The sequence below is a fragment of the Anser cygnoides genome, chromosome 1 (genome assembly GCF_040182565.1).
Source record: "Anser cygnoides isolate HZ-2024a breed goose chromosome 1, Taihu_goose_T2T_genome, whole genome shotgun sequence".
Lineage (NCBI taxonomy): Eukaryota > Metazoa > Chordata > Aves > Anseriformes > Anatidae > Anser > Anser cygnoides.
Genome location: NC_089873.1, coordinates 21965142 through 21993022, shown reverse-complemented (window position 1 = coordinate 21993022; position 27881 = coordinate 21965142). Strand labels below are relative to the sequence as shown.

General features: G+C 38.6%; 2 protein-coding genes across 9 annotated transcripts in view; both read left to right on the top strand.

The window, feature by feature from the left end:
- Nucleotides 1-912: 912 nt before the first annotated feature.
- Nucleotides 913-21935, top strand: HDAC10 (histone deacetylase 10). Of its 3 annotated transcripts, none has more exons than XM_048080818.2 (21): nt 913-977; nt 1926-1992; nt 2894-3028; nt 4940-5036; nt 5737-5834; nt 5912-6016; nt 6224-6292; nt 6941-7067; nt 7557-7622; nt 7986-8045; nt 8422-8511; nt 9717-9823; nt 11392-11459; nt 11974-12244; nt 12867-12957; nt 14500-14585; nt 15087-15140; nt 17291-17375; nt 17832-18017; nt 19431-19590; nt 20276-21935. In XM_048080818.2, exons 2-21 carry the CDS (start codon nt 1928-1930, stop codon nt 20299-20301), a joined length of 2046 nt encoding a protein of 681 aa, XP_047936775.2. In that variant the 5' UTR covers nt 913-977; nt 1926-1927; the 3' UTR covers nt 20302-21935. The 3 variants fall into 3 exon arrangements, with proteins under 3 accessions (XP_047936775.2, XP_013043816.3, XP_013043817.3); XM_013188362.3 differs by having other exon boundaries at nt 914-1100; XM_013188363.3 differs by lacking the exon at nt 913-977 and adding an exon at nt 1099-1267.
- TUBGCP6 (tubulin gamma complex component 6) overlaps nt 20280-27881 on the top strand; it is a 25080-nt gene continuing 17478 nt past the window's right edge. Inside the window, exons 1-5 of one of the 6 annotated variants that reach the window (XM_048080814.2) lie at nt 20280-20400; nt 22844-23657; nt 25022-25185; nt 26518-26728; nt 27250-27423. In XM_048080814.2, the coding sequence (XP_047936771.2) occupies nt 22905-23657; nt 25022-25185; nt 26518-26728; nt 27250-27423 (1302 nt within the window). In that variant the 5' untranslated portion in view covers nt 20280-20400; nt 22844-22904. Of the gene's footprint in view, nt 20401-21952; nt 22046-22405; nt 22587-22722; nt 22744-22843; nt 24013-24321; nt 24351-25021; nt 25186-26517; nt 26729-27249; nt 27424-27881 lie in introns of those variants that run through there. The other 5 variants (XM_048080813.2, XM_048080812.2, XM_048080815.2 and 2 more) reach the window with 5 other exon arrangements.

The following is a 27881-nucleotide window of genomic DNA, read 5'->3' as shown; positions in this document are numbered from 1 at the left end:
CTTGGGGGTCCCTTCCAACTCAGGATATTCTGTGATTCCATGATTTTCTATCATGAACTAGAAAACTAGTAGAAACTGAGGAATAAAAGTTGGGACAACCTATATTCAATTTATATTGTATAATGAAGTCACTGTTTTGAAAAATGTAGGTTATTCAGAAGCTTAGCTCATTTGATCCTGCTGAGTCTATGATGGTCTCTACTGGAAAAATGGTAAATATTTAAAGAACTCTGTCACTGCTTACACACGCCAGCTGCTCCAGAAGGGCGTCTGATGGAGGTTCACGTCAGCGCAACGTGCAGGCCCAGCAGTGAGCGACCCATTTAAAAAGTGCTAGAGAAACATCGCTGATCTTCAGAGGTCCCTTCCAACCTCGGCCAGTCTGCGATTCTAGTCTGAACTACTGAGGGGTAGACTCTTGTTTCTCTATAAAAACAGAGAAATAATTGTATTAGCTTGAGGTTTACTTATATATTTATTCCCCTTTACTTGAGAGGAAGCCCTGCTTTGTTTGTTTATTTGCTCTCATACTTGTTAATGTAATAAAAACTTAATAATACATGTAGTTGAACTATGTTTGGCATGCAAGTACTGTTCAAACTGTCAGATGTACTTTATGGAGCTCTTGCAAAGCAAAGTAGCCTTGGGGCAAATTTGTCATTTTATATGTGTTTTAAGGTCTCCTGTTCTACACCAACGCTACGTACAGCGGCATAAGCGCCAGCAAAACAAAAAGCAGGAATTTCAGCCGAGAAACTTCCATCCCTCAGCTGCCAGCCGCTCCGATGCCACATGCCCCCGCGGGAGGTACCCGCAGAGCAGCCTCGGCCGCCGCCCTGCGTCCTCCCTTTAGGGTTGGGGCGTTCCTTAGAAAATCTTCCGGCAGCTCCGGGGGCCGGCGGCGAGGCGGGGGCTGCCCTCGGCCCGCCCCGAGCCGCCGGGGCGCTGGAGCCGCGGTGCCCGGGGAGCTGCGGGCGGTGTGTGCGGGGAGGCCGGGGCCGCCCTCCTGGGGGCCGGGAGGCCGCCTGCAGGGCCCCGGGGGCTGCTGGAGGCCGCGTGGGGTGGCTGGGGTTCCCCACAGGGAGGGAAGGAGGTAGCAGGTAGGGAGGGAGCGAGGCGGCGAGGGAGGGAGCGAGGCGGCGAGGGAGGGAGCGAGGCGGCGAGGGAAGGAAGGAGGCGGCGAGGGAAGGAAGGAGGCGGCGAGGGGCCCAGCTTGCCCGCGGTGCTGGGTTGACGGAGCCGCCGGCTGCTCCTGGACTGCAGTGAGGTGGTGCTGCGTTTTGAGTCCTTTTTCTCTGCATCTGGTTTTGTTTTCTTAAATAAATACCTCTAATGGTTTTTTGTTTGTTTTTGAAAGAAAGAAGTTTTAAACGCGGTAAATCCCTGTATTGTGGGATCTGCGGTGTATGTAATCATATTATTCAGTGGCTTTATACCTGAAGTTTTCATGAATGCCTGTTTTGTTTCATGTCAGCTCTGGCAGGTGACTATCCCCATCTAATGCCTGGGAGAAGGCATGCACAGGCCTGACGTCAGCTCCTCTGCAGCCTTCAAAAGGCCCGTAGCCTGGGCTAGAGGGGCTTGGAGAGCTCGTGCAACCCCTCACCTGCCCCAGAAATGCCTCTGCTGAGGCCTTGAGCGTTGAGATAACCAGGAATCCTGCCTGTGTGAGGCCAGCATCCAGATCTCTGCCGTCAGTTTTTGCACTCATGCCTCGCTAACCAGTCTTGTCGGGGTTCCTCCTAAAGGGTTTTCTTTGATTTCACTTTGTACTTACGAAGTCAAAAGTGCACAATCCTCATACAAGCAGATACGCTGTGTACACATATTCTCACTAGCTAGTACAATATTAAGCTTGTTTTTTTATACATTTGTTTCTAGCCTGAAATATGCATCTGGGGATTTTTGTTTTGTTCTATCTATAGCAATGGCTTCAGGAACAGCATTGATTTATGATGAGGAAATGACCAGTCATAAACTACTTTGGAATGAGTAAGTCAATAACGTCCTGTCCTTCTTATGAATAGGTTCTTATTAGGCTTTCTAAGAGAAATATCAAGTGAATGAATTCTTTGTAAATGTATTATGAAAAGTCTAGTGATAGATATCCTGTCGTTTTCCTAGTAAACAGAAAGTCTATCCTTTTGCAGAAAAACTTTTTTAAAATTCTTAATTTGTATCCAGATGCCATAATATTAATCTGAAGTTGGATTTGAGAAGCTGTAGCCATCCAGTCCAGGAAGCCTTAATAAGACAAGTCTTCAGCTTTAAGCATCTGAGCAAACCCCTAAAAAAAGTATCTCCAAAATAAAGTATTTTAAGCTAATTAAGTTGTTTATAAAGCTAAATATCATTGGATTCAGGGAAAAATATGCGGATATACTTACTTAGCTGAAACTCTTCAATTAAATTCTGTTAGAAATGTATATGTGCTGCTTGCTTATATTTATACGAATGAGACCAGTACCTGTGTTGTGCTTGAAGTAGAAGTCTGCTGTTATCTTCTCTCCCAAACCTATTTCTCCTTGGTTGACCTTCACTGTAACCTACAGTACATTTTCATTTTATTGTTCCTGTGTCTATAGTAGCCAATGCTACTTTAAGTGATGAGAGAAGAAGGAAAAAAATGCTATTGTGATTCTTTTTATATAAGAGCAATACACTTCTTTTTGCTTACAGATTTTATATTATTATTTTTAGCACAATTCAAAACTGAAAAATATTTAAAGAATTCTTTTTTTTTAGCTTTTCTTTTTTTTTTTTTACTCTTACACATTCCTGTGAAGATATTGAATCTTTTCACAATGGGAAGTTAAAAGTTAGGCATTATTATTAATACTTGTAAGCTGTGCTGATGTGGTGCTATAGTAATATGATTATCTCTTATTTCTAGTCCTATCTGTGATATCGAAGTGCCAGAAAGACTGTCAACCTCCTATGAGCAGCTTCAGTTTTACCATCTTGTGGAAAGATGCGTCCATGTGCCTGCCCGAGAAGGAACTGAAGAGGAGATCCTGTTAGTTCACAGGTCTGAAACTTATTTTCATCACCATTCAGATTAATCCAATGAAATAACATCTGTCATGTCTACCTCCAGATTATATTTTGCTCCATTTGAAAATGGAGGTCTGCTCTAAAACGGAATGACTTCCAGTAATTTCAGTGGCAATGTGTCAGACTTGTTGTTGTACAAACAATATATGTATACGTATGGTTTAGGTGGTGAAGTATGAATCTGCTGTTCTACTAAATCCTCATTCTCACTCTGGGTTCTTGAGCAATGAATGCTGTTTTATATATAGTATTAAAAGTAAGCTTCTAATAAAAATTGGAACAGGACGTTAAGAAAAAGTGGAAAAAAAATGATATTTCTTTAGAAAGATGATAACCGCCTCTTTTTCCCAAAGATGTGATGGTAACCAGATTCAGCCAAGAGTTTAGATTACTCAACAAGTCCATGGTGCTATGGCAGGCCTGATGTTAAGCTAGGAAGTCACTTCAGAGGTCGGGGTCCAGGTCCAGATCAGTGGGGTTCATGGCTGGTCACAGATATGACTACTCAACGCAACTACAGCGTAGCCAAGAGTGAGAGCCTTACCTTAAAGCAGCTCCCAAGGAGGGGAAGCCTTTGCCAAAACTTCTAAGCAAAGCTGTTTGGAGAGTTGTTTGGAGAGTTTTCCTCAATGGAGGCTCCTTCTAGCTCGCTCTTTCAAGTCCACCAGCTGTACCATCTCTAAACGGGTTCTGAACCCAGCAGCAGAACCCCAGGGAGGGAAGGGTTGCACTTGAGGGCCCTGACACTTGTGACAGGGACCATAGCTTGATCCTGAGTCATGCTTAAATTTTCAGATTCCAGAGCAGTATTTTTCCTCAGAATGTATGTGTTAGAATGCAGTTAGTGCTGTGTACCAATGTAATTTATTTTCATAGTATATATGCTGCTGATTGGGTACTGAAGAGACCTGATGACTTTACCCTGTTTAGTTGTTTCTTCTAGATTACATGGGACAAATAAACTCACAAAGGTCTTGTTTTGGTTTCCATAGGTAGGCTAAAGATAATAGACCTCTTTCCTTTTTAAAACACTTTCAGGTTTAGACAAGTATGTAACTCCTGCAAAAATGTTTCGTTTGCATTCACAGTCAGGTATGAGGCTGTTGATAAAGTTAAACTAGTAATTATACAGACACTCAGGTTCAGACTGGTTTATTCCTGTTAACACCTTCGTTTTGTAGCCATTGTTTAGCTTACTTTCCATTAGGCAGCACTACTGTGTCTGTCTCACTTTGTTGTGAAATTCTGCTTGCTTTGGTGTTCCACCTAGGGGAAAGCATCTATGGTCATTGTAATCCTGGCTTAGGACACATAGGATGTTGTCAGCACCCATTTCCAGCTCACTCCACAACAGCAAGAGAGCAGTGACAGAGAGTTGGTGGAATGTTGATTCTAGTGCCTCAGCACTTATTGCTCTCTTGAACTAGTGAAAAAAAAAGAGTTACTACACACCTGATAAGGGATTCATTCAGATAATCTGTTTCCCATGAACAGGGGAGGACTAGAGTCGTAATTCATGTGCAGATGACTGCCAGAATTCTAGTTTAGTTCTTGTTGGGATGGTATCTTTATGTAGCATGCATTGCAAAACAGATCACTGCATAGTGAAACAGCCTTTTTGTGCTAACAAGGCTAAGCCGTTTTACCACTGGAAAAGGGAGAATAATAATTGTCATATTCTTATGACATCCAAGAACTCTTGCTTTCGTAGCGCTCCTGATTCTCTTCGCTGTATCCTGCAACTGGTGTTCCAGAGTATTGGATGTGTGAAGTCTCAGAGACAAGCCCCTTTTAACATATGTTCTGTTTTCATTACATTTTGCATTTAAAGCTATAAGTTGATTTGCTTAATTAAGTGTTGTGTTATTCTCTCTCTCGTCTGCAGTTCAGAACACTTGGAAGTTGCAAAAAGCACGCAGAAAATGGGTGAAGAGGAACTGAAAAGAGTGTCTGGGAATTATGATGCTTTTTTCTTTCATCCGGTGTGTAAATTAAACTACTTCCTCTATTGGGAGTTGCACATATTTGTATTGTTGCATCTGTGTGACAATTTGCTAAGTAGGGGAACATTGGCAATAATTTTTTTTTGCCGTCTAAATATATTTGCATGTATTTATGACATTATTATAATTTGTTTCCAATTTCATGTAATGCTGTAATTTAAACTGGTTAAGTGTTCTGACATCTATTCTGTAATCGCATTGTACCAGAATAGCAGCACACTGCTCAAATTTTTTCTCTTTTTTCTCTTTTTTCTCTTTCTACTACATCATTGTAAGCCATTAGTGGCCTGCAAATCATGTTTTAATAACAGTCACTCTTAAATGCTGTGCCAGATAATGGAGGGGAAGGCCTTTCTGTTTTGCTTCTGTAAGATTTTGCTCCTTATTTTCAGAGATGCCATGTTAATTCAGTAGAACTAGTTAGTTCAGTATATACATCTCATGCTTCTTACCTCCTCCAGAGAGAACATCCTTGTAAAAGATACAACAATCACAGATAAACCTGGTAGAGAGCACATTGGAACTTGTGTTGTAAAATTCTGCTTTTAGCTAACTGCATGCAACTTCAATAGGGTAGACTTACGTCTATTTCCTGTTGGGGTGCAAAGCATGTCGTTTGTGATTAGTCTAAAACAAGCCGATGAATGATTGATGCTAACTATGAGATTCTCTTTTTCAGAACACTTACCGCTGTGCCAGACTAGCAGTGGGAGCAACTTTGCAACTAGTGGACTCTGTGATGTTAGGAAAAGTCTGCAATGGAATGGCATTAGTAAGGTAAAAAATAGGAGCAAGTCTTCACTTCGTACCAAAATTGCCTTTGTTGTGAGTAATGATATAAAACTTTGTTTTAGACCTCCAGGTCACCACAGTCAGAGAAATGCAGCTAACGGGTTCTGTTTATTCAACAATGTTGCTATTGCAGCAGAATATGCAAAATTGAAATACGGTCTACAAAGGTAGGTGCATGGACCCTGGAGAAGCTTTTCATGCGCAGTTATGGCATTTAGATAGCCATTTGACATGATACCTTATTAGATTAATGTCTAGACCTTTCTGGGTGTCACATACCTTTTGGGTCATAAAATCTTATTTGTTCATCTGTATTTCCTTTAGTTCTAGGTGCTCTGGTTCTGCTGAATGTTTTATTTTACTAATCTTTGTAGAATCCTCATTGTTGACTGGGATGTGCACCACGGGCAAGGAACTCAGTATATATTTGAAGAGGATCCAAGGTTTGAAGGATATTTTATTCTTTATGTTAGCTAGTTAAATATTGCTTGCTTCTGTAGAGAGTAAGATTCCTTATCTTTCTAAAACTAGAATCTTACAAAACATTGTTCTTGCTATTTTACTGACTGTTGTTTTTCACTTGTTATCAAGTAGAAGGAAAAATCTATCAAAAATAAATATTTAAATCTATTCTACTATAAAGGATAACAAACACAAAATGAGCAATATGGCTATCTTAGTTTGCCAGTAGTAAGATCTCTCCATAGGAGTATTTAGGTAATATCTCCGTTCTTTCTATTCAGGAATTTCTCAGTTTAAATATTCAGGAAGTATTTGGGTAAAACAGATGAGCTTTGTACTGTTTTCTGAAAAAACACAGAATTAGGTTCTAAAAACAAGTCTGCTCTTCTGAAAATGTCCTGTCTTTGGTCTGAAGGGAGTACATACAAGACATTCTAGCAATTGTCCTAGGTTAATTTTGATATAGGACCTCCTGTACCAACTTCTGCAGTCCAGGACTGTTTAGAGAAAGAAAGGGCAAAGGCTGATTCTGTCTTCATGCTTTCCCTCAGTAAGTCTGCTAAGTTCAGGACATAAAGTCAGTCTTGGAACCTTTTTGTGAAGTTAGATTTGCTTCTTGTATCTTTCAGTGTTTTGTATTTTTCCTGGCATCGGTACGAACATCAAGAATTCTGGCCATCTCTCAAAGAATCTGATTATGATGCTGTAGGTTTGGGAAAAGGAAAAGGCTTTAATATAAATTTGCCTTGGAATAAGGTAAATGTTGCTTACAGCACAATAAAGGAAATGCAAAGCTTTATTTCTCATGCATTAGGTAACACTTTCTGAGAAGTGCACTACTTCGCTTGGTTGGCAGATGTCTTAGCACAGTGTACCTCATTTCTGTCAGTGGAATATCTGCAGAGAAACATGGCTCATAATGTGATTATTTATTTTTTTTAAAATGAGGGAGAGACAGACATGAACATTATTTTTTTTCTTCAATATCTTGCCTAGCCATCAAATCAAAAAGTGTTTCAGAAGATGATTACATTCATCTTTGTTCAGCGTAGAACTGAAGCTCATACTTAAGACTAAAAATGCTGTATGTGTATGCACTTAAAGTACATGGAATTTGTTTTAGTGTCTCGTATGGTTGCCTCATCTTTAACTTTTGATACTATCTTTCCCCAAAGTCATGAAGAACCTCAGAAAAATCTGTTATTCCAACAGGATGATCTGACCTATATTTCTCACATTTTGCAGGTTGGGATGGGAAACTCAGATTATCTTGCTGCATTTTTTCATGTGTTGCTTCCAATGGCTTTTGAGGTACTTTTTTACTGCTCTGTTTTTTTGAATAGCAAAATCAAAGGCTATTTCATAAGTACCAGTGAATATCTTGTAGAAATGCAGTACTCGCCAGTAGCACAGTTAACACGTAATTTCTGCTGGTATGAATGATGTCCTGATCAACATAATAATGTTTACGAAATGTTAGTGTTGAAATATTCAGTACAAAGCTCTGCAACTTTTCCATCAAGAATGAAAACAGACTAAATGGGTAAAGTTACTTTTTAATTCAAGGAGAGTATTTGTGTTTATGGTCTGGCTGAAATAATAGCTGAATGTGGTGTGGTTGAAATCCAGTGCAAAATACAAAGGAATGTGCTGCAACTCTCTGTTTTATTACAGTTTGATCCTGAACTGGTTCTTGTCTCCTCTGGATATGATTCAGGAATTGGAGACCCTGAAGTAAGTAACTTGCTGTGGTTTGTCTTGTCAGTCATAAAGGTGTTTGTAAAATATTCCTGCAGCTTCAATGTCCAGTGATTGCTAGGTGAAATTCACTTATGACCAAGATAAAAATACACGTATGAGTCTTTAAGCTGACCCCAGCTCATTAAATACTATGAGACCTGTAAAGACAAATTATCCAGGCATAATTACTGCATCATTTTTTGCACCTTTCTTTAAAGCAGTTGGTTCAGCATTTTGTTAAATACAATCAGAGGTGAGTGTTCCAGTATTCTGACTCAGTCTCATGTATTTCAGATTGGTGAAAAAAAACAAAACAGACAATGTTTTTGATTCGGGGTTTCATCTCTTACAAATGTTTTCTTTGATTTAGGGGCAGATGAATGCCACTCCTGAGGTTTTTGCCCACCTTACCCATTTCCTGATGCAGTTAGCTAATGGAAAACTGTGTGTCATCCTAGAGGTAAAGACTTGAAACTTAGCAAAGTCATTGCTTCTTTTTATATCTATTTGAGAATCAGGAATACAAAAATGGCAAAGATTTGACAATGCCCTTAAGACAACACATTTCTTCTAATGCCTAAGAGCTGTGGTTTTTTTTGTTTTTGTTTTTTTTTTTAACTTAAAACATTGAAATGGAGCATATGGTCATTGTTCCAAAAACACATCCTTAACAGATGTGTTCAGTTCTTGTGTGCAGTGACTGTAGACTGCTGCTCTGGACAGTCCCCAATGCATTAAAATGTATTTACTGAATAAACTGCATTACCAATGTTTCTGCAATTTTGTCTTACTCCAGAAGAGTTTTAAAAACCTATAACATAAATAAACAGAGCTCTTGCTAAACTTGCTTAGATGTTTTTAATCAAAGAAGTAGATCTTTTTGAAGAGCTCTCTTTTAAAAAAAAAAGTTTCCTCATTTTGAAACCTACATTTCTACTCCCCTTTTGCATGTTAGAAAAATGGTAACTTTTCAGGTAAATAACTTTGTGGATTTATTACTGCCAACAAGGTCTCCAAGACTGAATTGTTTAGGAATTGATTAACCTCTGCTTTGCTTGACCTGTCTTCTGTCATCCTTTTCTTCAGCAGGTTATTATAGATACTTCTGTCTGCTAGCTGAAGTACAGATAAGCATCCCCTCATGATACAGATGATGTGACGGCTCTGCAGGTGGTATGCAGGAAGCAGTCTATCGTCTTTATTTCAGCAGTCTTAAATCTATCTTCAGTTCTTCTCCACCTTCTGCCAAATCATCAGGACAGGCATATCTTAAGTGTCAGGCTGTGGGAGATTTCCCTTGTGCAGATATTTTAGAGGACAGTGATAGCATTTACCTACTCAGGACTCTTCCAAAAGAATTGTAGAAAGTGGCATGCAATGGAGATGGATGTAAGAAAGAATGTTTTTAGAGTTTTCAGGGCATCTGTTTTCCGAAACAAACCACAATAAAGTGAGTTGAGTCATGGGATGCCAGTGAAGTTCAGCAAGTAGCCTCTAACTTAGTAATTTTCAGTATGAAAACAGTGACTTAGGTATCATCAAGTAGATGCATATCTTCTTCCATTTATGTGAATTCAGATATATTTCAAAAGTTTATTTCCTGTGATGATTTTCAGATTTCACAACTACTTGTTCCTTATGTGGTACCAAATACTTCTTTTCTAGGGTGGATATCACTTGAAGTCCTTGTCTGAATCAGTCTGCATGACTGTAAAGACTTTGCTTAGAGACCCTATACCTCAAGTAACTGGAGAAATGGCCCCTTGCCTAAGGTAAGCGTGTGAATAATTTTAGACTAACCCTTGTGTTTATCAAAGAGACTGAAGATATGCATGCTTTGAATACTTTGCTGACACAAGGTTTTATATGATGCTTTATAGGATATTATTTTCTGCTTTGGATAACTTGCTTTCTGAAAAAGTCATCCAAGATGCAGTTTTGCATACTTCTGTTTCTGAAATGATTTTGAGTTTCAAGAAGTTCTTAATGACTGACATAATCTTATGCTATTTATCCTTGGGCCTTGTTACCCTGCAGAGATCCTTCTCAGTGCTGAGACAGTCCTGCTGTAATCAAGGCAATGCCAGTTAGTAACAGCCAGCATTTTGGACAGTATGTAATTTCGGAGATTAGTTCTTCAGACTCCAGGACTACTTTAGTTGCAATAGCTGGAGCTGGCCTTTCTGCCATCAGTGAGAGCTGATGCTGTGCAGAGCCACTCGTGATGACTCCTTGAGTTTCTAGAGTTCGGAGCATTGAGGCCTGGGTTGCTAAAGCACTCAGCTGTAGTGTATCTGACCTAGTGAAGCATTCCAAGCCTTGGGCCTGAATCAGTCCTACATCTAAACAGTGTTTTTCTCTCTTCCTGTCTGTACCATCTCCTCCACATCTCCACGTTCTGTCTTCAGTCTCTCTCCTACCTCAATAGTTGTCCCATGTCTTTTTTCAGCAGTAATGCTACTCATGCATTTTGGTGTGTAGAAGCCAGCATGCACTACTTGACTATGTTAAGTAAAATTGAGATCAGTCAGGGAAGCAGCGTAGGTTACAAGGGCTGGTGGGCAGAATTGGATTTGGTATACCCCAGTGGAACAGAGATGGTTCCTTTGCTCCCAGTGCACCCGATAGTACTCGTAGCACCTCTTTTTTTCTCCTCTGCCAATTGTAATCTATCAGGTTGCTATCATCCTAGGTAATACAGAGTCAATTACATATTCACCCGTTTTATCAGTCCAGCACCTGAACACGTTGCAGATTATCTCCATATATGCAGAATTTGTCCTGGATTTCCTGTGATGTGAATGATGTTTGTATGACAGGTAGTATAAAGGGGCCATTTGCCTGTAGTGCTAACAGTGGTAATAAAAAAGAGTTCAAGAATAGCAAGGAATGTGATCTACTTGTTTTCTGCCCCCCTTTCAATCTCTCTGAACAGGTAGCTTTTGAGTGAATTTAACTACCTCTGTACATTCTGTAATCTCTGATGAGATGATAAAATCTCTGACAGAGCAGAGAAGGACATAAAATCCTGCTTTTCCTGAAGTCAGGGACAGCTGTGCTTCCTCCAGCAGCAGTCAGGATTTCACTCAATGTGTGTAAATGCGTTTACTTAAAAGGCACATGCTGCACATGTTCTTCACTTCCCTTTTATAACTCTTGCATCTAATCTTTCCAAGAGATCTGGCTATTGACTCTCATTCTCTTTATTTTTCTGTTCTGTGTTTTCGGAATAGACCAGAGCTTGTTCATTTTCAGTTATGTGTTTTGTTTTTCATTGAGGTAGATTGTGTTTCCTGTACTTTCGTTGCTGCTGATACTGTTAAACCTGTTTCTCTTATAGTGCTATTGAATCTATTCAGAATGTGAGAGCAGCACATAAACCCTACTGGAAATGGTTGATGTATGAAGGTAATTAAATGTGATTGGTAAATTAAATCATACAGAAATCCAAAATGATTATTTCCTCTGGTTTAAAGGAATTGAAGTACCAGTGGTTTGTCTAATGATTGGTGAAGCACTGTGAGGCTTCATACAGGGCCAAGCCCTCAACTGGTCAGAAAAACAAACAAACAAACTAAAAAAACAACAACAAAAAAACTTTTATTAACTGATGAAGCTGTCAAACATCACACCAAAAAGTAGTGCTTTAATATCTTTGTTTGAGTATGCTGTTTTCTGTGTGGAGAAGAAAATGGAGGTAAGGTTTATTATTATTGTTTGTGACCTGTCATTAGATTAAAAAGAAATGTAGCATCGTTGAAAAAGTAACATCTGTAGCAGGAAACATTGTAGTTAGTGTATGGAAATAAGTACGCCCACTATGAGTATAGGTGTACTTTGTTTTGTAAATAAATGTAAGTAAATATTAACACCCTGCTCCAAAAGAAATGCATGTGAAACCCCTCTTTTTTTTTTCCTCTAGACACATCATTTTTGCATAATTTGAGCACCAAGTCGCACTTACCAAAGACAACTAATACCAATCCCTCTACAGACCATGAAGATAAGATAACTAACAACAGTGAAGCTGTCAAAATAGAAAGATTTCTGGAATTGCACATGAGAAATATTCTATTTCCAGTGCCTCCCATCAGAACAGCAACATCTGAGTCAAAAGCTTCATCATACTTGCTCCCAGCACCTGTTTGTGTGGTGAAGGAAATGGACAAAAACGAAGTGAAATCTCTTGCCAGGTTGGTCCTATTTATTTAATTCCCATCATGATTGTAAGGATGAGAGGTCTTGGTACAGACTTTCATCTAGTTTAGTCTCTGCCATGGTCTTCCTGGCCTCAGTCTATTCAGTCATAACCAGAATTACTTTGAAAAATGAAGAAATCGGTGTTCGTTATCAACCATATCCTTACAGTCCTTTATAAAACTAATCAGAATATTTGAGAGAAAATTATTTCAAGAGAGAACAGTGCAAATGTGTTCATTTAGAAAGAGGTTTTGTTAGGAAGATGCCTTAAAGCTCTGTGTTCACTTTTAGCTGAAAAAAAAAATTGGACCAGATTTGAGATTTGAGTCTGATTTTCTAAGTTAGTAAGTCTAGTTCTGTCAGAATTCTATTTCATGAATATATCATCAGGCATTTTTTGTTTTCTTTCCAGTGCAGAATGGAAACAGGTTTAGGGAGCTCGAGATTGTCAGGCAAGAGTGTTGTCATCTTCCTGCCAGGGCTAGGTCTTTGAGAGTGAATGTGTAGCAGCGTCTGTACAAAATGTACCCTGTCAGCAGTAACTGCAAAGTACTGTTAGACAGTGTTCTCTTCAGAAGCATAGCCTAGTTTTTCTCCATATAATTTATTTTACAGTGACTTTTACGCAGACCTTGTGAAAGAGGACAAAACCTTGCACTCTCTTGGCAGTATGTTGGCCATCCTAGATAAAATACTGAAGAAGGAGGTAAGAATAACATGCTTTAATCATGAGGATTGGAGGAGGGGGTGTATTCCTCTGATTCCTGCTTCTACACTGTCATCTGGATATTAGTTACTATGTAATTCACAACCCCACTAACCTCATCTGGACTGTGCTAGATAACAAGAGTGAGTATGCAACATGAGAAAACATTTAAGAATAGTTGTTAACCCCAAAACGTTGTTCTAATTATCTTTGGGCCAAGATATTGTCCCGCTTTGCTGCAGTCACAGCTTGTGAAGCCTTAAGAACTTTCTCATCGCTTTCAGACACACAGTTGATGCAGACATTCACTCTTCCAGTTGCTGGAGGCAGAAGGCTGTGTATCAAGCACCAGTGAGCAGCAGCAAGAAATCAGAGCAAGAGATCTCAATTTTTTTCCTGTGTGAATGCAGAGTTTTGCCTTCAGTCTTTAGAAGAGACTTTACTTCTGCATTACCCTGTATTATAAGACGCCATTCTACGCAAAGCTGTACACCCTTATCGTTATATATACACAATAATTTACTCGGTCCTTTGTTTTCCTGCCCGATTGCTTTAATGGCATGGTTTACAACACCAGTGTGTGCTGTGATTCTAAACAGAGTAATTCCAATTCAGTATTCTAATTCTTGCAGGGTCAGGAATGAAGATAAGGCAGGCTTAGACATTGCAAGTTTATATTTATGTATAACAATTCTGAAAAGCAGAGAAAAACTGTAAGTTAAAAAAAAAATACAAGATTTTTATTATGTTATAATAAATCAGTCTTTCTTTGAATGACAAGCTCTCTTTAAAGTGTCAAGCCAGTGAGGAAGACTTACCTGTCAGAATGGCCTCTTTCTTAAAAGCCTTCTTGCACATGTTAGTCATGACTGTAAATTTCAGGGACAAGTTTCTAACGGTATAAGCTGCACATACCTCCAGGAAAGCCTATAAATAGATGCGAAAAATTACTGGTAAAAGGAAACAGAACTTGTCATGAGTTGCAGATGCTAAGCTGAGCTTTTTGTGTTGACAGATACAAAGAGGGAGAGCATGCATTATCTTTTTGCTTACCTTCCATGTAGAGCTCAAAGCACTACAGAACACAAATGAACACTTAAAGGTTGATGGCATAATACTGTCATTGTGTTTCCAGAAAGGAATAGCTTGCATAGGTTAAAGGAGGAGTCAGAGTTCAGGGACAGCCTCCTTTTCATTGTCTGTTTTTCTGGTGCAGTTTGCCTACTGGCCAAGTGAGTGTATCCAGTCCACAGACTATTGAGAGGAACGGTGAACACGACCTTCTCCTGCAAAAGCTTTTATTTACAGTTGCCTTTCAGCATAGCACCATGCTTCTGAAATAATACAACAGCTTTTGGCATAATGATCAAATGTGGCCTCTTTGTTGAAAACGAATTACTAACCTCTTAACCTCAGGATCCCTTTTGTGCAGCTTTGTTTGAGTGATACATATAAACAAGTAAAATTACAGTTGGTACAAATAAGGAATAACATGATCTTCTGCAGCATTAATTTTTTCTGAATAAAAAATATATTTTGCAGGTATGCAATGGAATTGCAGATTCACCCACAGCTTCTGTTTCTATTGATGTAGCACTAAGATATTCTGTTCATTTTGGATTTCAAAGGTGAATTTGAATCTTTTGCATTTGGTACCCTTAGGCAAAATGTAAAAATAAGGTAAAAGTGTATGAAATATGGAAAGTTGCCTTTGAAAAGCTTAATTTTGGAACAAATAACTTCTCCATGTGCATAGCATTTTCAATAGGCTGTACAGACAGTGTTGTATATGCCAGCAAAAGCCTCTTGTGTTACCAAAGGCACAACATTTTTAAGGATGACTGTTGTGCTAGCCTTGTTTTCTTTGCCAGATTTCAACTGTCTTTGCCCTGAGGGCATTTTTTTGGCTTATTTTTTTTTCCACCCACAGGACTGGTGGGAGGGAGTTCCCTTGATCTCATAAATTTGTTTTCTTTTTACTTCTAATGAACCAAATTCAGAAACAATGTACATTCTGTTTTATGTCTAATCTACATGTAAACTCTTTAAACAAATTGCACTAATTGGGGAAAAAAAAATACTTGCAGATGTAAATACATGTATACATGATTTTTCTTTGTGTTCTACAGAGTGCTTTGCATATTTGTTGGAGACATGCAGATCATACCAAACACAGAAGATGGGTGAGGCTTCTCTTTACTTTAAGGAGTCAAATCCCATAAGCTCTGTAAATGTTCATGAGTGTCCATATGTTTGATGAAATCTGCACTAAGGAATCAGTCGTGAGCTGATTTTAATTCAAGTTTAACCTGAAACAAAATACAAAGCAACCCAAAATATATCTCTAAGACAAACTTCTATCTCTAAATGACACCATGTGAATTTTAATAGCAGGTTTAAAGTATAACCCTTCTATATCAATCACAACTTGGATTTTTACTGAAAACATAATATTGAAAGTACAAAGTAATAAAGAAAGCAAGTATTTAAAAGGGAAATTTAAAATAAGTTGAGATATGAAAGAAATATACATGATATTAAAATCACTGATAGAAATGAAAGTGTGTATGATCAAATTAAAATCACCAATACGAAATACGCTATTACAGATATACAGACTGTGGTCTGAATCTGCCTGCTTGTGAACCACACGTGAGGACTGATCAGGATCTGTTGTAGCCCTGCAGTAATTGCAAGAGGCACATAGAATCATAGAATCATTAGGGTTGGAAATGACCAGCAAGATCATCTGGCCCAACCGTCCCCCTACCACCAGTATTACTCACTAAACCATGTCCCTAAATACCATGTCCAACATTTCCTTAAACACCCCCAGGGACGGTGACTCCAACACCTTCCAAGATGAACCATATCTCTAAGAGTATTTTCTTAGTTTGTATTAATTAAATCAGGAGTCGAGCTCTGTGCGGGAACCTCTTAGTTTAACATACAGCTCTATCCATCCTGCAAAAAGGAGAATGTGAAGTTCACTCTTGACAGTTTTCAGCTAAGCAACATTGATTTCACATGTGGATCATATCCCTGTTGGAGATACTCCTGTAGACGTGTACTATCAAATTAAATCAGTCCGTTTTTCTGTCTGGGAATACCCGTATAAATCATGCTGTAACTCATGTGTTTTTGTTTTTTTTTTCATTTATTATCTTTTAAAAATTGCCTTGTTTAGGAAAAGAGAACAAGGATGTGATTAGTAGTTGCAAAGAGAAGTAAAATAAGGAAGGAATAAAATCATGCAGCAAATAAGGAACTTTCACAAATACAATAGATCTAGTAAAATTCCAATGATTTCATGGCCTGCTGCTGTTCCTTCTCAAGAGCAAAAATAAAGTAGTCCTAATCACTTTTTTACTCATTTACAGAAGCCCTAATAAAACCAGACCCATTTCTTCTATGCCTCAAATCTTGTGTAGCCATCTACACATCACCAAGTGGGTGTATGACACTACAGAATCAACTTAGTACATTTATATTCAAAACTTACTAATAAACAGTTTGCATATGTTGCAAACTATGTGTTTGTTGTTTGTTTTGTCCTAGTATTTCAGCACTGCGGTTTCTGAAAACGTGGAGATTATGAGAGGGAATGGTAACAGGCATTTAACATATAGCAGTTTAAATTATGACCCAGCGTAGCATTAGGACATGACAGGTAGTATCCAAATGTTCTACAAAGCCACACTCCTTAAACTTCCCTCTTTCTGATGTTGTGTCATCTGCTTCTTTAAAAATCCCATGTCTGTCTCACTCATAGACTTTTCACTCACTGCTTCAGATGAAAAAACATAATAAGCAACACTTCCACCCAAAAAAAAAGCACAAAAAGGAAAAGGTCAGTAGGTCTCAAAGAGATCAGATGGAAAGCAAAAACATGAGAGTTTTGCAACAAAAACCTAGCACACAGTTATGGTGCTGGTAACTAGCATAAGCTAGGGTCTGAGAACCAAAAAGCAAAATAACTTGGTTCTTCATATACGTTAAAATATGTGCTCTGTAATTTCAGAGTATAGTGTGCTTGTGCTGAGTTCCTTATTGACAGTCATCTTTACTTCTCTATATCTTTCTTTGCCAATTCCCATTCTTCTTAAAAGTGATTTGCTTATAGTCTTTAATACTTTTTAAAAGTATTTTTTAGTATCTTGAAAAAGGTATGATTTCAATTTTAATTGGTGTTTACATGATGGCACATTATGATGCAAATAGTTATTTGCTCTTGAGATATGACTTAGTATTTAAGGAATGGTGGAAGAAGGGAGATATTTTTATCTCACTGGAAGTTGTTGGTGAAGTACTGAGATGTGGCTTTTGATTACAGAAAAGTACTTGTGATAAATGTTTGCGAGAAAGAACAATCTGGAAAGATCGGCTCTAAATACTTTATTTCTCTGAACTGGAAAGAGGTAAGATTCACTTTCTGGAAATAATATAAGATAAAAACTTTTTTTATAACAGAAAGATTAGAATATATTTACAAATTAATAAAATGGCACTGAGAATTACTGCTCTCACTGTAATTTGCACCTTTGAAAATACTTTCTTTTTTGATCTTTCCATGGTGCTACTCCTTAACAGATCTTTAGTGTGTATTAGAATGCATAGGTTGGAGGGAATATCCAGTGGCTACTGTATTTTATCTTCAAGAAGGCAGAGTTACCACGTAAGACACTAAGAAAAATACGAATAATCAATATTGAACAAAGCTGCATGTTTAATATAAGGATTGCTGCGAAAATAGATCAGTATCCTGTTTCCTAGGTCAGTAAAAAGCTTTTTGAGGTGCATGTTATGTTTTTTTATCCTCTATGGGAATTTGGGGCTTTACATTTGTGCTAAACTCTTTCTCATTGCTGTTAAAGGATGCTGACAGGAGTGACTTCTTTTCTGCTGTACTTGGATTCATTCTTCCTGTAGCATACAGTTATCAGCCCAACTTGATAGTAATAGCTGTTGGACCAAACAGGAGCATTGGAATAAGTGGAATTTCTCTTCTTTTTGGTTTACTACAAGGACTAGCAGAATCTCGAATTCTTGCGGTGATTGAGGTAAGAAGTGGTGCTAAGCCATGCTACTTCAAAGTGTGCAGTGCAGAACCCAAATCAAGCAGCAGCATGGCTGCTGTGTACTGCTTCGAGATGCTCCGTTGAAAATACTGGCTGGTTGGTACCTCTGAGTTCATTCCACAAACAGCCCAAGTTTCTCTCTGGCTTGAGACCAAAGGCAGACAGACACACACCAAGGTGTAGGCAGCCCGTGTGACTGAGAAGCCGAGGCACGAATGCAAGGCCTGAACTAGTGGTTATATCTGTACACAACAGATACTGTTGTGACTGTTTGCCTCAGTTTGGAAATTAGCTTCCCTTTGCACGTGAAGTGCCAGTGAGCATGTCTTCCATGAACTTGTTTAATCTCTTGAACTCAATTTACACTCTCGGTCTATGCAGCATCTTGTGACTGTAACAGTTTCTCTGTGTTCTCTGTGTGTCCTGTGAAACAGTAATTTCTGGTTGCTTTTGTGCTTTCTAGTTCTTTATTCGGAAACAGTGAATAATTCAAGTACATAATTTTATTCTAAGCTGTTCCCCAGTAACTATCCAAATAAAGACATACCATTCATTAAGCTGCCAATTAAGTGGATTTTAACATATTTATTCTGTAGTGCTCTCAAATGCTATCTGTTTTAGTTTACAATGTTGATATGTAAATTGTCTAAGCCAATATAACTTGATATAAAGTATACTGAAATAGTGCATGTGCCCAATTGCTAATTTAGACTGAAGGGTAAATTCAGAGAGAAATAGAAAGCTAGACAGACATCTTTAAGAATTGACTGAGACACTTCCACTGGTGCTCTGCAGGTAGCTCCAGAAAAGGATTAATGTGCTGAGATATTCTAATGCAAGTGCTTGGCTTTTTAGAATAACTGAACAACTGTTTTTACATTTTAAAAATAAAATAGAGAGCAGTCTTCCAAATAAATGTTAATAATCTTCATGTATGAGGGACACCAGAATATAACTTCTGAGAGCAAATTACATCGATTTAGGAATGTCATTGTGTCAGGAGTTCAAAAAGAAATTATTACTCAATGAAGCAAAATGTATCACTGTTTTCTGCAGATAGAAAGTAAATGATGCAGCAGCTCTATTCTTCCCTTTCCTTCCTTTTTAACATTTTCTACCTTTAATCTAGCATTATTTCTTTTTAGTCACAGAAGTAAATCTGAGATTCTTTCTCTACTTGAAAAAAAAAAAGCTTTAAAGTGATTAACATAAATTTACCTTTTTCAGAAAAAAATACCTGTTTTGACACCTTTTTATTTGAAAATTGAAAGTTGCTCATTCATGTTGCTAATACTAGCAAGTTAATCACAAAAGCTTGTTTGAAACTCTACCAGGTATTACTGAAATGCAGAAAGTTTGTATTGAAAGGGTATTTTCTATTTTCTTATTAAACAGGACACAGATGTAAATCTAATGCAAAGTGTAGCCAAAGCACTAGCTGGTGCTTCTGTGCCTCACGTTGGAGCTTATGTACCTCTCACCCAAGAAAAAGTACGTAAAATAAAAATATTAAAAGACCAACTTCAGCAGGAATGGAAAATGCTTCAGTGCTCAGGTAACTCATCTTTAGTTCTTATTAATATATATGTTTTTAAAGAGATGACAAAATACAACCAGTTTCTCTTAAGTCAATGGGACATTGAAGTTGGTGAGAGCACGCTGATCTAATGTGAGCAGTATGAAACTAGGAATGCCTTTGATTCTGCCCACTGGGACAGAAGGCACTGAATTTCATAGCATAGGAACTGTACCCTTGGGAACTCTGAATGTTGTTACTCCAAAATTTTATAATATTTATCCTGACATAAAACTACCAAAATATGTGTTTAAAGAATGGTTAATAATGTGGCTCTGATTGCTAATGTGTTTTCTGAATGCAGTGTAGAATCAGGTAACATTTTTAAATAACTGGAAATAATTTTGATTAACTCAGTGATTAGTTGTGCTTAAAGGACATCCACAAGCAGTTGAAAAGCAGGTATGCCAATTGTACAGGAATCATGCAGGTATTAGGCAAACAAATTTCTGTTGAATAATCTTTGGCTTTGTTGTTAAAGCAGAAAATTTATAAACTTAAACAATGGTAAAGGTGGGCATCTCTCTTTGAAAGAAAGAGCTCTGCTTGCTTTCAGAAAAGATTGCCAAGAGCAGTGGTCTGGTTCTAATAAAGGTGTTCTTATGGACTTGGGAATTTTGGTATGAGCTTGATTAATAACTGTTAATCTTATTGTTCTTTTCAGTGAAGGATGGGATTTCAAGTAATTGACTTCAATTTAGAACCGTATTACCCAACAGAAGGAAATGTGTCACTATTAATTTTGCCTTTTAAATCATCAGTGGAAAAAATGGTTGATCTCTAAACAGAGTAAGAACCATTCACAGTTGTCTACTGTTTTTAAAATACTTAAAATTCACAATTTCAACTAGAGCATTGTGCTTGTAAATTCTATACCCGCACCAATTATGCAAGACTGACACTTGAAGCCTACCTACTCCCATGCTTCATTGCTACAAATTGGCACCTGTGTTATTTGTGACTGCAAAGTCTGATTGCACATGCAGTAGCTTGACTGTATGAATGCTAAAGTAGTCCAGAAGACAGGAATCTGAAATGAGCAATCGTACAAGCCAAACATTCCAAAATTACTCAACATCAAAATGCTTGCACTGCTGCCACTACCACCATTTCATTGGAATGGAAGTTTAAACGTAACAACGAGTCCTTTGGATTCGTGAATTTTTCCTATGACTTAAAGGATTCACCAAATACAGTCTGTTCTTTAATTTCTCTGGTCACTCAGTTGCAGGAAGTTAAGAAAGAAAAGCAACTACACAGCTATAGTTTCCTAGATCATACCTGTGTGGCTGAGACTAAATTTGATTTCCTGAACTATATAGGGCATGTGGAAAAAAATATTTTGCACATATAAAATTACAAATACATAATTGAATAAAGCAGTGTAAAGATTAAAATAAAGTTTACAACTTGTATACATACTGTAAATATTCTGTGGATAGGGGACTTCATTCTACCCTCATTTCAAATGCAAATTTTCTCTATATAGCAAATAAAAAGCAACACTCCACCCCCCAATTTGGTAGTGGCCTAGGGGTAACATCATGTGAATACTCAAAATTATTGCCTCAGGAAATTTATTTAGCCATAATGTGTCTCATTTTTCAGCGTTCCAGGTACATTTTGTACTCATTTTCAGGAGTATTTTTCTGTGATTATGACTTCAATAATGTAAACTTTTGCTTTGAAACACTTAAAATTCTGTCTATGCATAATTAGACAGGATTCCTATAATTGTTGCTACTGGGATCAACTACATATCATTTGAATAATTAGGTCAGTCTTCACAGTCCTGTTTTTAGAACTGTTCCAAGTGACACCCTTCTAGTTCAAACTGGTTTTTCAATTATGCTGAATGGGAAATGACATTTAATCCTTGAAAATTTTTGAACTGGAAATTATTTCGGAAGAGACTAAAATTTATGTCAAACGTTTTCATGAGAGAAAGTTGAAGAACACAAGACATCCTGTTTCAGTTCAGAATTTCTTTAAAGTAAACTGAAGTTCTTTTTGGAGTTTGAAGTTACTCTGAATTGAAATCTGAATTAGGTTATCGCATGTCAAAATGGGCTAGGTGGGCATCTGCCTAACTTGGGCTTCAAAAACTTTTAAAAATCAGAAGCATTGTAAGTGTATTCTTCTCCCTTCTACTCCCCTGGAGAAGAAAATATGTGACAATTCAGCATTTCTGAGGAAAAAGCATTTTTCCCAACTGCCTTCATTAACTATTGAATTTCTATTGTCAGTCATGAGTGTTGTATTTTGTTACACATATATATTTAAGATGTCCATCAAAATTAATAAAACGTGAATCAAAGGGCAAACCCGTGTATTTTCACAGACCTAGGCTGCCACTACTGCTAGAAAGCTGCGCTTAGAGTCATTGCGTTCCGCGGCTGGGGCCCAGACCCAGCTAACCCCCATCGTCTCACAGGTAACTAGTGATAGGACTAGAGGGAATGGCCTCGAGTTGTGCCAGGGGAGGTTCAGGTTGGAAATGAGGAGACATTTCTTCTCAGAAAGAGCAGTCAGGCGTTGGAACGGGTTGCCCAGAGAGGTGGTGGGGTCCCCATCCCTGGGGGTGTTGGACGTGGTGCTTAGGGACATGGTTTAGTGGGTGACATCGGTAATAGGGGGATGGCTGGACCAGATGATCTTGGAGGTCTTTTCCAACCTAAATGACTCTATGATTCCTCCTGGGGGTGCGACCGCCCGGGGGGTATAGCAGGAACGGGGAGAGCGGCGCGGATCCCCCACAACGTCCCCGTGCGGGGCGGCGGCCGGCCCGCCTCATGGCCGCCCCCTCAGGGTTCCCGCCTCATGGCCGATCCCGCCTCATGGCCGCCTCAGCGCCGCCCCGTCCCGCCCTAGGGCGGCCGCTTCAGCACCACCGCCTCCCGTCGCATCCCCGTGACGTCCCTTTGACGTCCCGGTGCCGGTGCCGGAGCCGGGAGCCGCGGTGGAGCCCGGCGCAGGTACGGGCGGGGAGCGAGGGCTGCGGGGTTGTTGACGGCCAAGCGGCCGGGAGGGGCTGAGGGGGGCCGAGGCCCTCAGGTGCGCGCCGGGGCCCGTTGTGTTCGTGAAAACACTCGCAGTGGTTTCTTTATAGCTCGTGTCCTAAATACGAACTGGGTCGGTGTTCTTCTTTCTCATTTTGTTTCAGTTAAAGCATACCCGCCAGTTTCTCGTATGTGTGTCACAAACGTCTCCATTCCTTCCTGATGTTTTCCAGGTCCTCACATGAAACCAGAGCGCCGGTGTCGGACTGTAGTTGCTGTAGCCTGGCAGTTGGGATGGAAATGGAGAGCATTACGCAGCTGTTCAGTGACTTGTGTGAAGCACACTTGGCAGGTTTGCCGTGGAAGGTCCACCTGGGCAGGCGGAAGATCAGCAAGAGGAGGGCTAAGCAAAATCTGAAAAGGGTTGCGTATAATGCCCTCTTCATGAACCTTTTTCAAGACGAGGCTCGTAAGCTGCAATCCAACGTTTCCAGGCTTCCCGTGAAAAACAAAATTTTGATGCTGTCTTTCAACCTAAGAGTTGGTGGCCTAGGTGCTCAGGCCGACAGACTGGAGAGTCTCGTGGAGGAGCTGGAAACAGCAGATTGCTTACCGTTTACTGAAGTTAATTCTGTCTTGGATCTCCTCGTACAGCTTGCTGGGACAGGTCCTCCTCAGCTCGTACCACAAAAAAAGGACTATTTCCTAAACAACAAATATGTTGGGAGAAACGTCAAGTATCAGGGTTATGATTATTACGATGTAAGTGTGTTTGAAGCTGACATACAATCTCTAATAACAAGCGAAGAATGTCAGTTCAATGACACGATTCAGAAGACGCTTCAGATAATGGAGGCTGCTCCTGGAACTGGACTCCCTGCCATAGGCTTGTTCTCCCAGAACTATCCTGCTGGTGACAAGTTTGAGAGAGAAACGCGTGTCTCGCTCTTCGGCGCTCTTGTCCACAGCCGTACGTATGATATGGACATCAAGTTGGATTTGCCGCCAGTGCCTGACAATGCAGATTTGTCTGGACTTGCAATTAAAGTATGGGATCGTTTGTTTTGGACTCAGAGTGTATGCATGCTTTCAATAGGCCATTTTGAAACTGTCTTTTTAAAATACAGGTGGTAATTTCATGTGTGATGGAAACGTGACAGTGTTGGAATTTAAGCTGAAGCATAAAGTCATATGTCTATAGGCTGTATGACATTAAGCCATCAGCTGTACCTGTGCCTTCCCCACGCTAGTAATCTTTTGCTTACATTTTTGCCTGCTTTGTGTATTGAACTCCTTTGCATTGTCACTTGTCTGTTACCGTTCAGCCTGACTGCTTAAGCATTCCTGTCTGAATGTATGTGCTTATGTGACCTAACTTCTTGTATTTTCTTCTTAGCTTGTTGTATCCTAAACCATTTTTGTCAGTTACTGTATTTCATAAAACCTCCAGGGTCCTGCTGTCTTTTGACTTTTTCATTGTGTACAGTTTCTGCTTTATCTTTTTTTTGTCCATTCTATTCATTTTTGCTACTTTATATTCTCATAGAGGTACTAGATAAATATACTTTTTTCCCCTTCTTTCTGTTTTTTATTGTGCTGGTAAGGTTTTTAGTATTTCTCTTTTTAATCCACGTTTTGTTTGCTCTATTTAGCATATGGATAGCTCTTGCAATTTCCTTAACTCAAGGTCTTAACTGATACTCAAATGCAGACACATTAAAAAAGAAATCCCCTGTACAGGTACGGATGTAAGTCATCACTGAGGGAAGGCAGAAATTTTTTAATGAGTGTTGTACTCTTTCCATCAGACTGCAGGGTTTGAGATTTCCTGAAGAACACTCTGTGTTTCTGCAGATGTAATTGTGATAATCTTTTACTAAAACTGGGGACTATTCTGCACATACAACTGTTGAGGATGTGGCGTATAAGTGTTTGAACACTTGTAGATTTTCTGCATACGAATAAGCATAAGAGAACAAACTATGATCGTTATATTGAGCAAAATGTGTACAAATTTGAAGAATTAGGGCTTTAATAACCTGTTTAAAAGACATTCTGAGCAGTACTGTTTAATTAGTGTTACATATTGTTGAATATCCAAGAGCTCAGATTCTCAATTTGTAGAACTATAAGCTTACCAAAGGAGTAGATTTTAATTTTAATATCAGCAAACTTGGTGTATTATTTTGGTGTCGTTGCCCTTTTGTGTGTAGATATTGGTACCTGTAGAAACATAACAAATGAAGGAGTGCCTACAGGAGAAATTTAAAATAGATATAAAGGGGTGGGTGGGCACTGGTTGAGCTATGTTGAGTCTCTTGATCACAAATGATAGCAAAACATCTTCGTTATTAGCACATATTTCTCCAGTAATATCTTTTCACATACAAAACTTGAACTCTCTCTGGCAGGTTCCCCAAAGCATAGACCAGTCAGAAGATGAGGGATTCCAGTCAGCGTCCAATCTGACTCCCGATTCTCAGTCAGAGCCAAGCATGACTCCAGACATAGACTTGTGGGATGCAGTGCTTACCTACGGACCGAGCAAACGAAGATGCTGGGAAAGAATTGGGTAGTACGTGTCTGATGTTATTGGCAAACTTCCTGTGCATCTTATGCAAATGTATGAAAGTGGATTTCATCTTAATTCCAAATGACCTCAGTAGAGGAATTAAATACACAACAGGAAAATTGTGTATTTAATGGACAGAATTCAATATATTGCAATAATGACTGAGAGTAAAAAAGGTCATGCGATTTCCACAAACTAGTTCCTAAATTTCAGCTGTTTTATAGAAGAGATTTTGTCAAAAACACTGAAGGGCTTACAGGGACACTTGCTGACTATGTGAAAGGCAACATTTTCCTAACTAATCTGACTCTTTGCGCTATGCAATTTATTTTATTCTCAAATGATTTTATATTTTCAATTTCTAAAGAAAAATGCTAGTTGTAGAGTGCTAGAAGAATGAACCCCCTATTCCCCAGTATTGTGTTCCTTTTTCTTTTGTCTGTAACCAAAAGAAATCATGGTAACTGATGTCCTGGTGGTGGTGTTAGACCTGTAGTTCTTTTGCCCGTTGGATGGAAGATGCATCTCCTGAAAGAATGTTCTAGGTAGTCGTGCTAAAAGCTTGCTAGCTTCCCTAAAAAATAGATCCAGCAAATATCTTTCCTACATTTCTGCTGAACAGTAGTGTGCCTGATACTCGGAGCAATTTGTTCTGTATGTTTTCTGAAATTTTAAGTAATAGTCAAGCGATGCATCTGTCGCAATGCCATGCTGTGTTTTTTCCACTCTGAGCCCAAGAAGCTCATTTCTGTTCCCTGATTTTTCAAAGCCACCATAGCACGCTCTGGCTTTGCTCAGAGCAAAAGACAGGTTTTCTTGTTACCATTTAGATTTTAAGGGTCTTGGAGTCAAATATAGACCAGATACCTGAAGCTTTCGTGTAATAAATACTATTAGAACTTGGAATTTTTGGAAGAACTGACAAGAAAATTTGTTGTGGAGGGAATGGTAATCCTCACAGGGAAGAGGTAAAATGTGCTCATACAAGTCATTATAGTATTCTGGGCATATTGCTCTCATTTTCCTAATAAGGAGACTGCAGCAGGGAAAGCCACAAACAAAGCTGGAAACTCTCTGGCAAGGTCTCTTTCTGAAATGATGTTCAAATTATCTGCCAGTTTCTTCATTGTCTTGAGTTAAGGCTATGGTTTCATTGACTGCATGAACATTCCTTTGACAATGGAATATATTACTAGTAACCTTTTCTGTAGTCAGTACACATTACTGGCTGCGTAAAATTGTGAAATGCCCCTTTTAATTTATTAATTTATTTTTAGGAGATACATTTCTTTCTTCTCATGTAGTCACCTCTTAATGTTTCATTTACTCTGACAGTCCACCTGGTAAAAAAGAAGAACCGTACCTTACTGAGGCTGGGAGAGAAGCTTTTGACAAATTTTACAAACTTCGAGAAGGGGAATTGCAGCTATTTAGTAACACAGTACTACAGCTTCCACAACTTGTGCTAATGAAAGAACCTGAACTGGTTAAGGATGTCTTGAATGTCCTCATTGGTGTGGTATCTGCTACATTTTCACTCAATCAGGTATGGAAGATTTTTAACTACACTTCTTAGTTGCATCTATTTCTTTTTGTAGATATTTCCTCTTCAATACATTTATTTCTTTTGAGATCTTGAAATTGTGGATACTGCTAAAAAGTTGAATGTGACCTAATTGCAGTAAGGTTGTATTTATATATTGCAATTATGATTTATTGCAAAAGGCAGAAGATATTTGTCGTTCTCTAAGTGAAAATAGGTTTATGAATTATTGAAATTAGAAGCATAAATAGTTTTGTAGATTAGGTTTTCATTAAGAAATGGGGTAAGGAGTCTTATTCTGTATATTTGAAAATATCATTCGTGCTCTTAAAATTTTTGCTACAATTTAGTATGCTTATCACATTGTCCCAGATATGTACTCTGAGTCACCAGAGTATCTCAACTGAAAATGTGTCTGCATACATACATATTTAGGTATGTAAATGTTTGCTATTTTAAATCAGAATACAGCTGTGAAATATTTGAAGCTGTTTGTTTTTTTATTTCTCCTTGTTTCCTTTTAGGCAGCCCAGACATTTGTGATAAAGGAGGGAGTCTATGTATCTGGAACATCGCCGGAGACAATGCACAACCTACTCTCGGAAGTTGCAGAATATGGAACCTATTACATGCGGCTAAGTCGTTTCTCTCTTCAGCCAGTCCTAGATTCGTCATACAACAAAGGGCTTGTGTTTCAGGTAGCACGATTGTCTTAAATCATCTAGATTTAATGGGCCACTTATTTTAGGTTGAGAAGGTAACTTTGATTTCACGTAAGGCTGGAATTTCTGCTTTCTGCAAAACTGTAAAGCATTTTCAGTACAAGTATTTATATTTACTCATCCCAGGTCAGCAATGAACAGTGCCATTGTGAAGCCCTGTTTAAATCAGAGCTGTGGGCACTTAGGGTTTGCCTGCACTGAAACAACAGATAAAAGAACTTCATTACCTGTAGTATGATTTGTTTAATCATGTTGTTTTGTTGAAATCTAAAGGGATATAATTTTTAGACATTTTAGAAACATTTATACATTAAAACATACAAATTTAAAATATAATAGCTTTCTTAATACAGTATGTGTGGGTGTATATATATAATATATATTAAAGGTATACTTTGAAGCTGAAATAGAGAAACATGATTTTTAATAGCTTT

Coding starts and splice junctions, on each gene's coding strand:
- HDAC10 (XM_048080818.2), top strand. CDS start 1,928: ATGGCTTCAGGAACAGCATTGATTTATGATGAGGAAATGACCAGTCAT. Junction 5,835..5,911: donor AATGGAATGGCATTAGTAAG/GTAAAAAATAGG, acceptor ACTTTGTTTTAG/ACCTCCAGGTCACCACAGTC. Junction 8,512..9,716: donor AACTGTGTGTCATCCTAGAG/GTAAAGACTTGA, acceptor CTTCTTTTCTAG/GGTGGATATCACTTGAAGTC.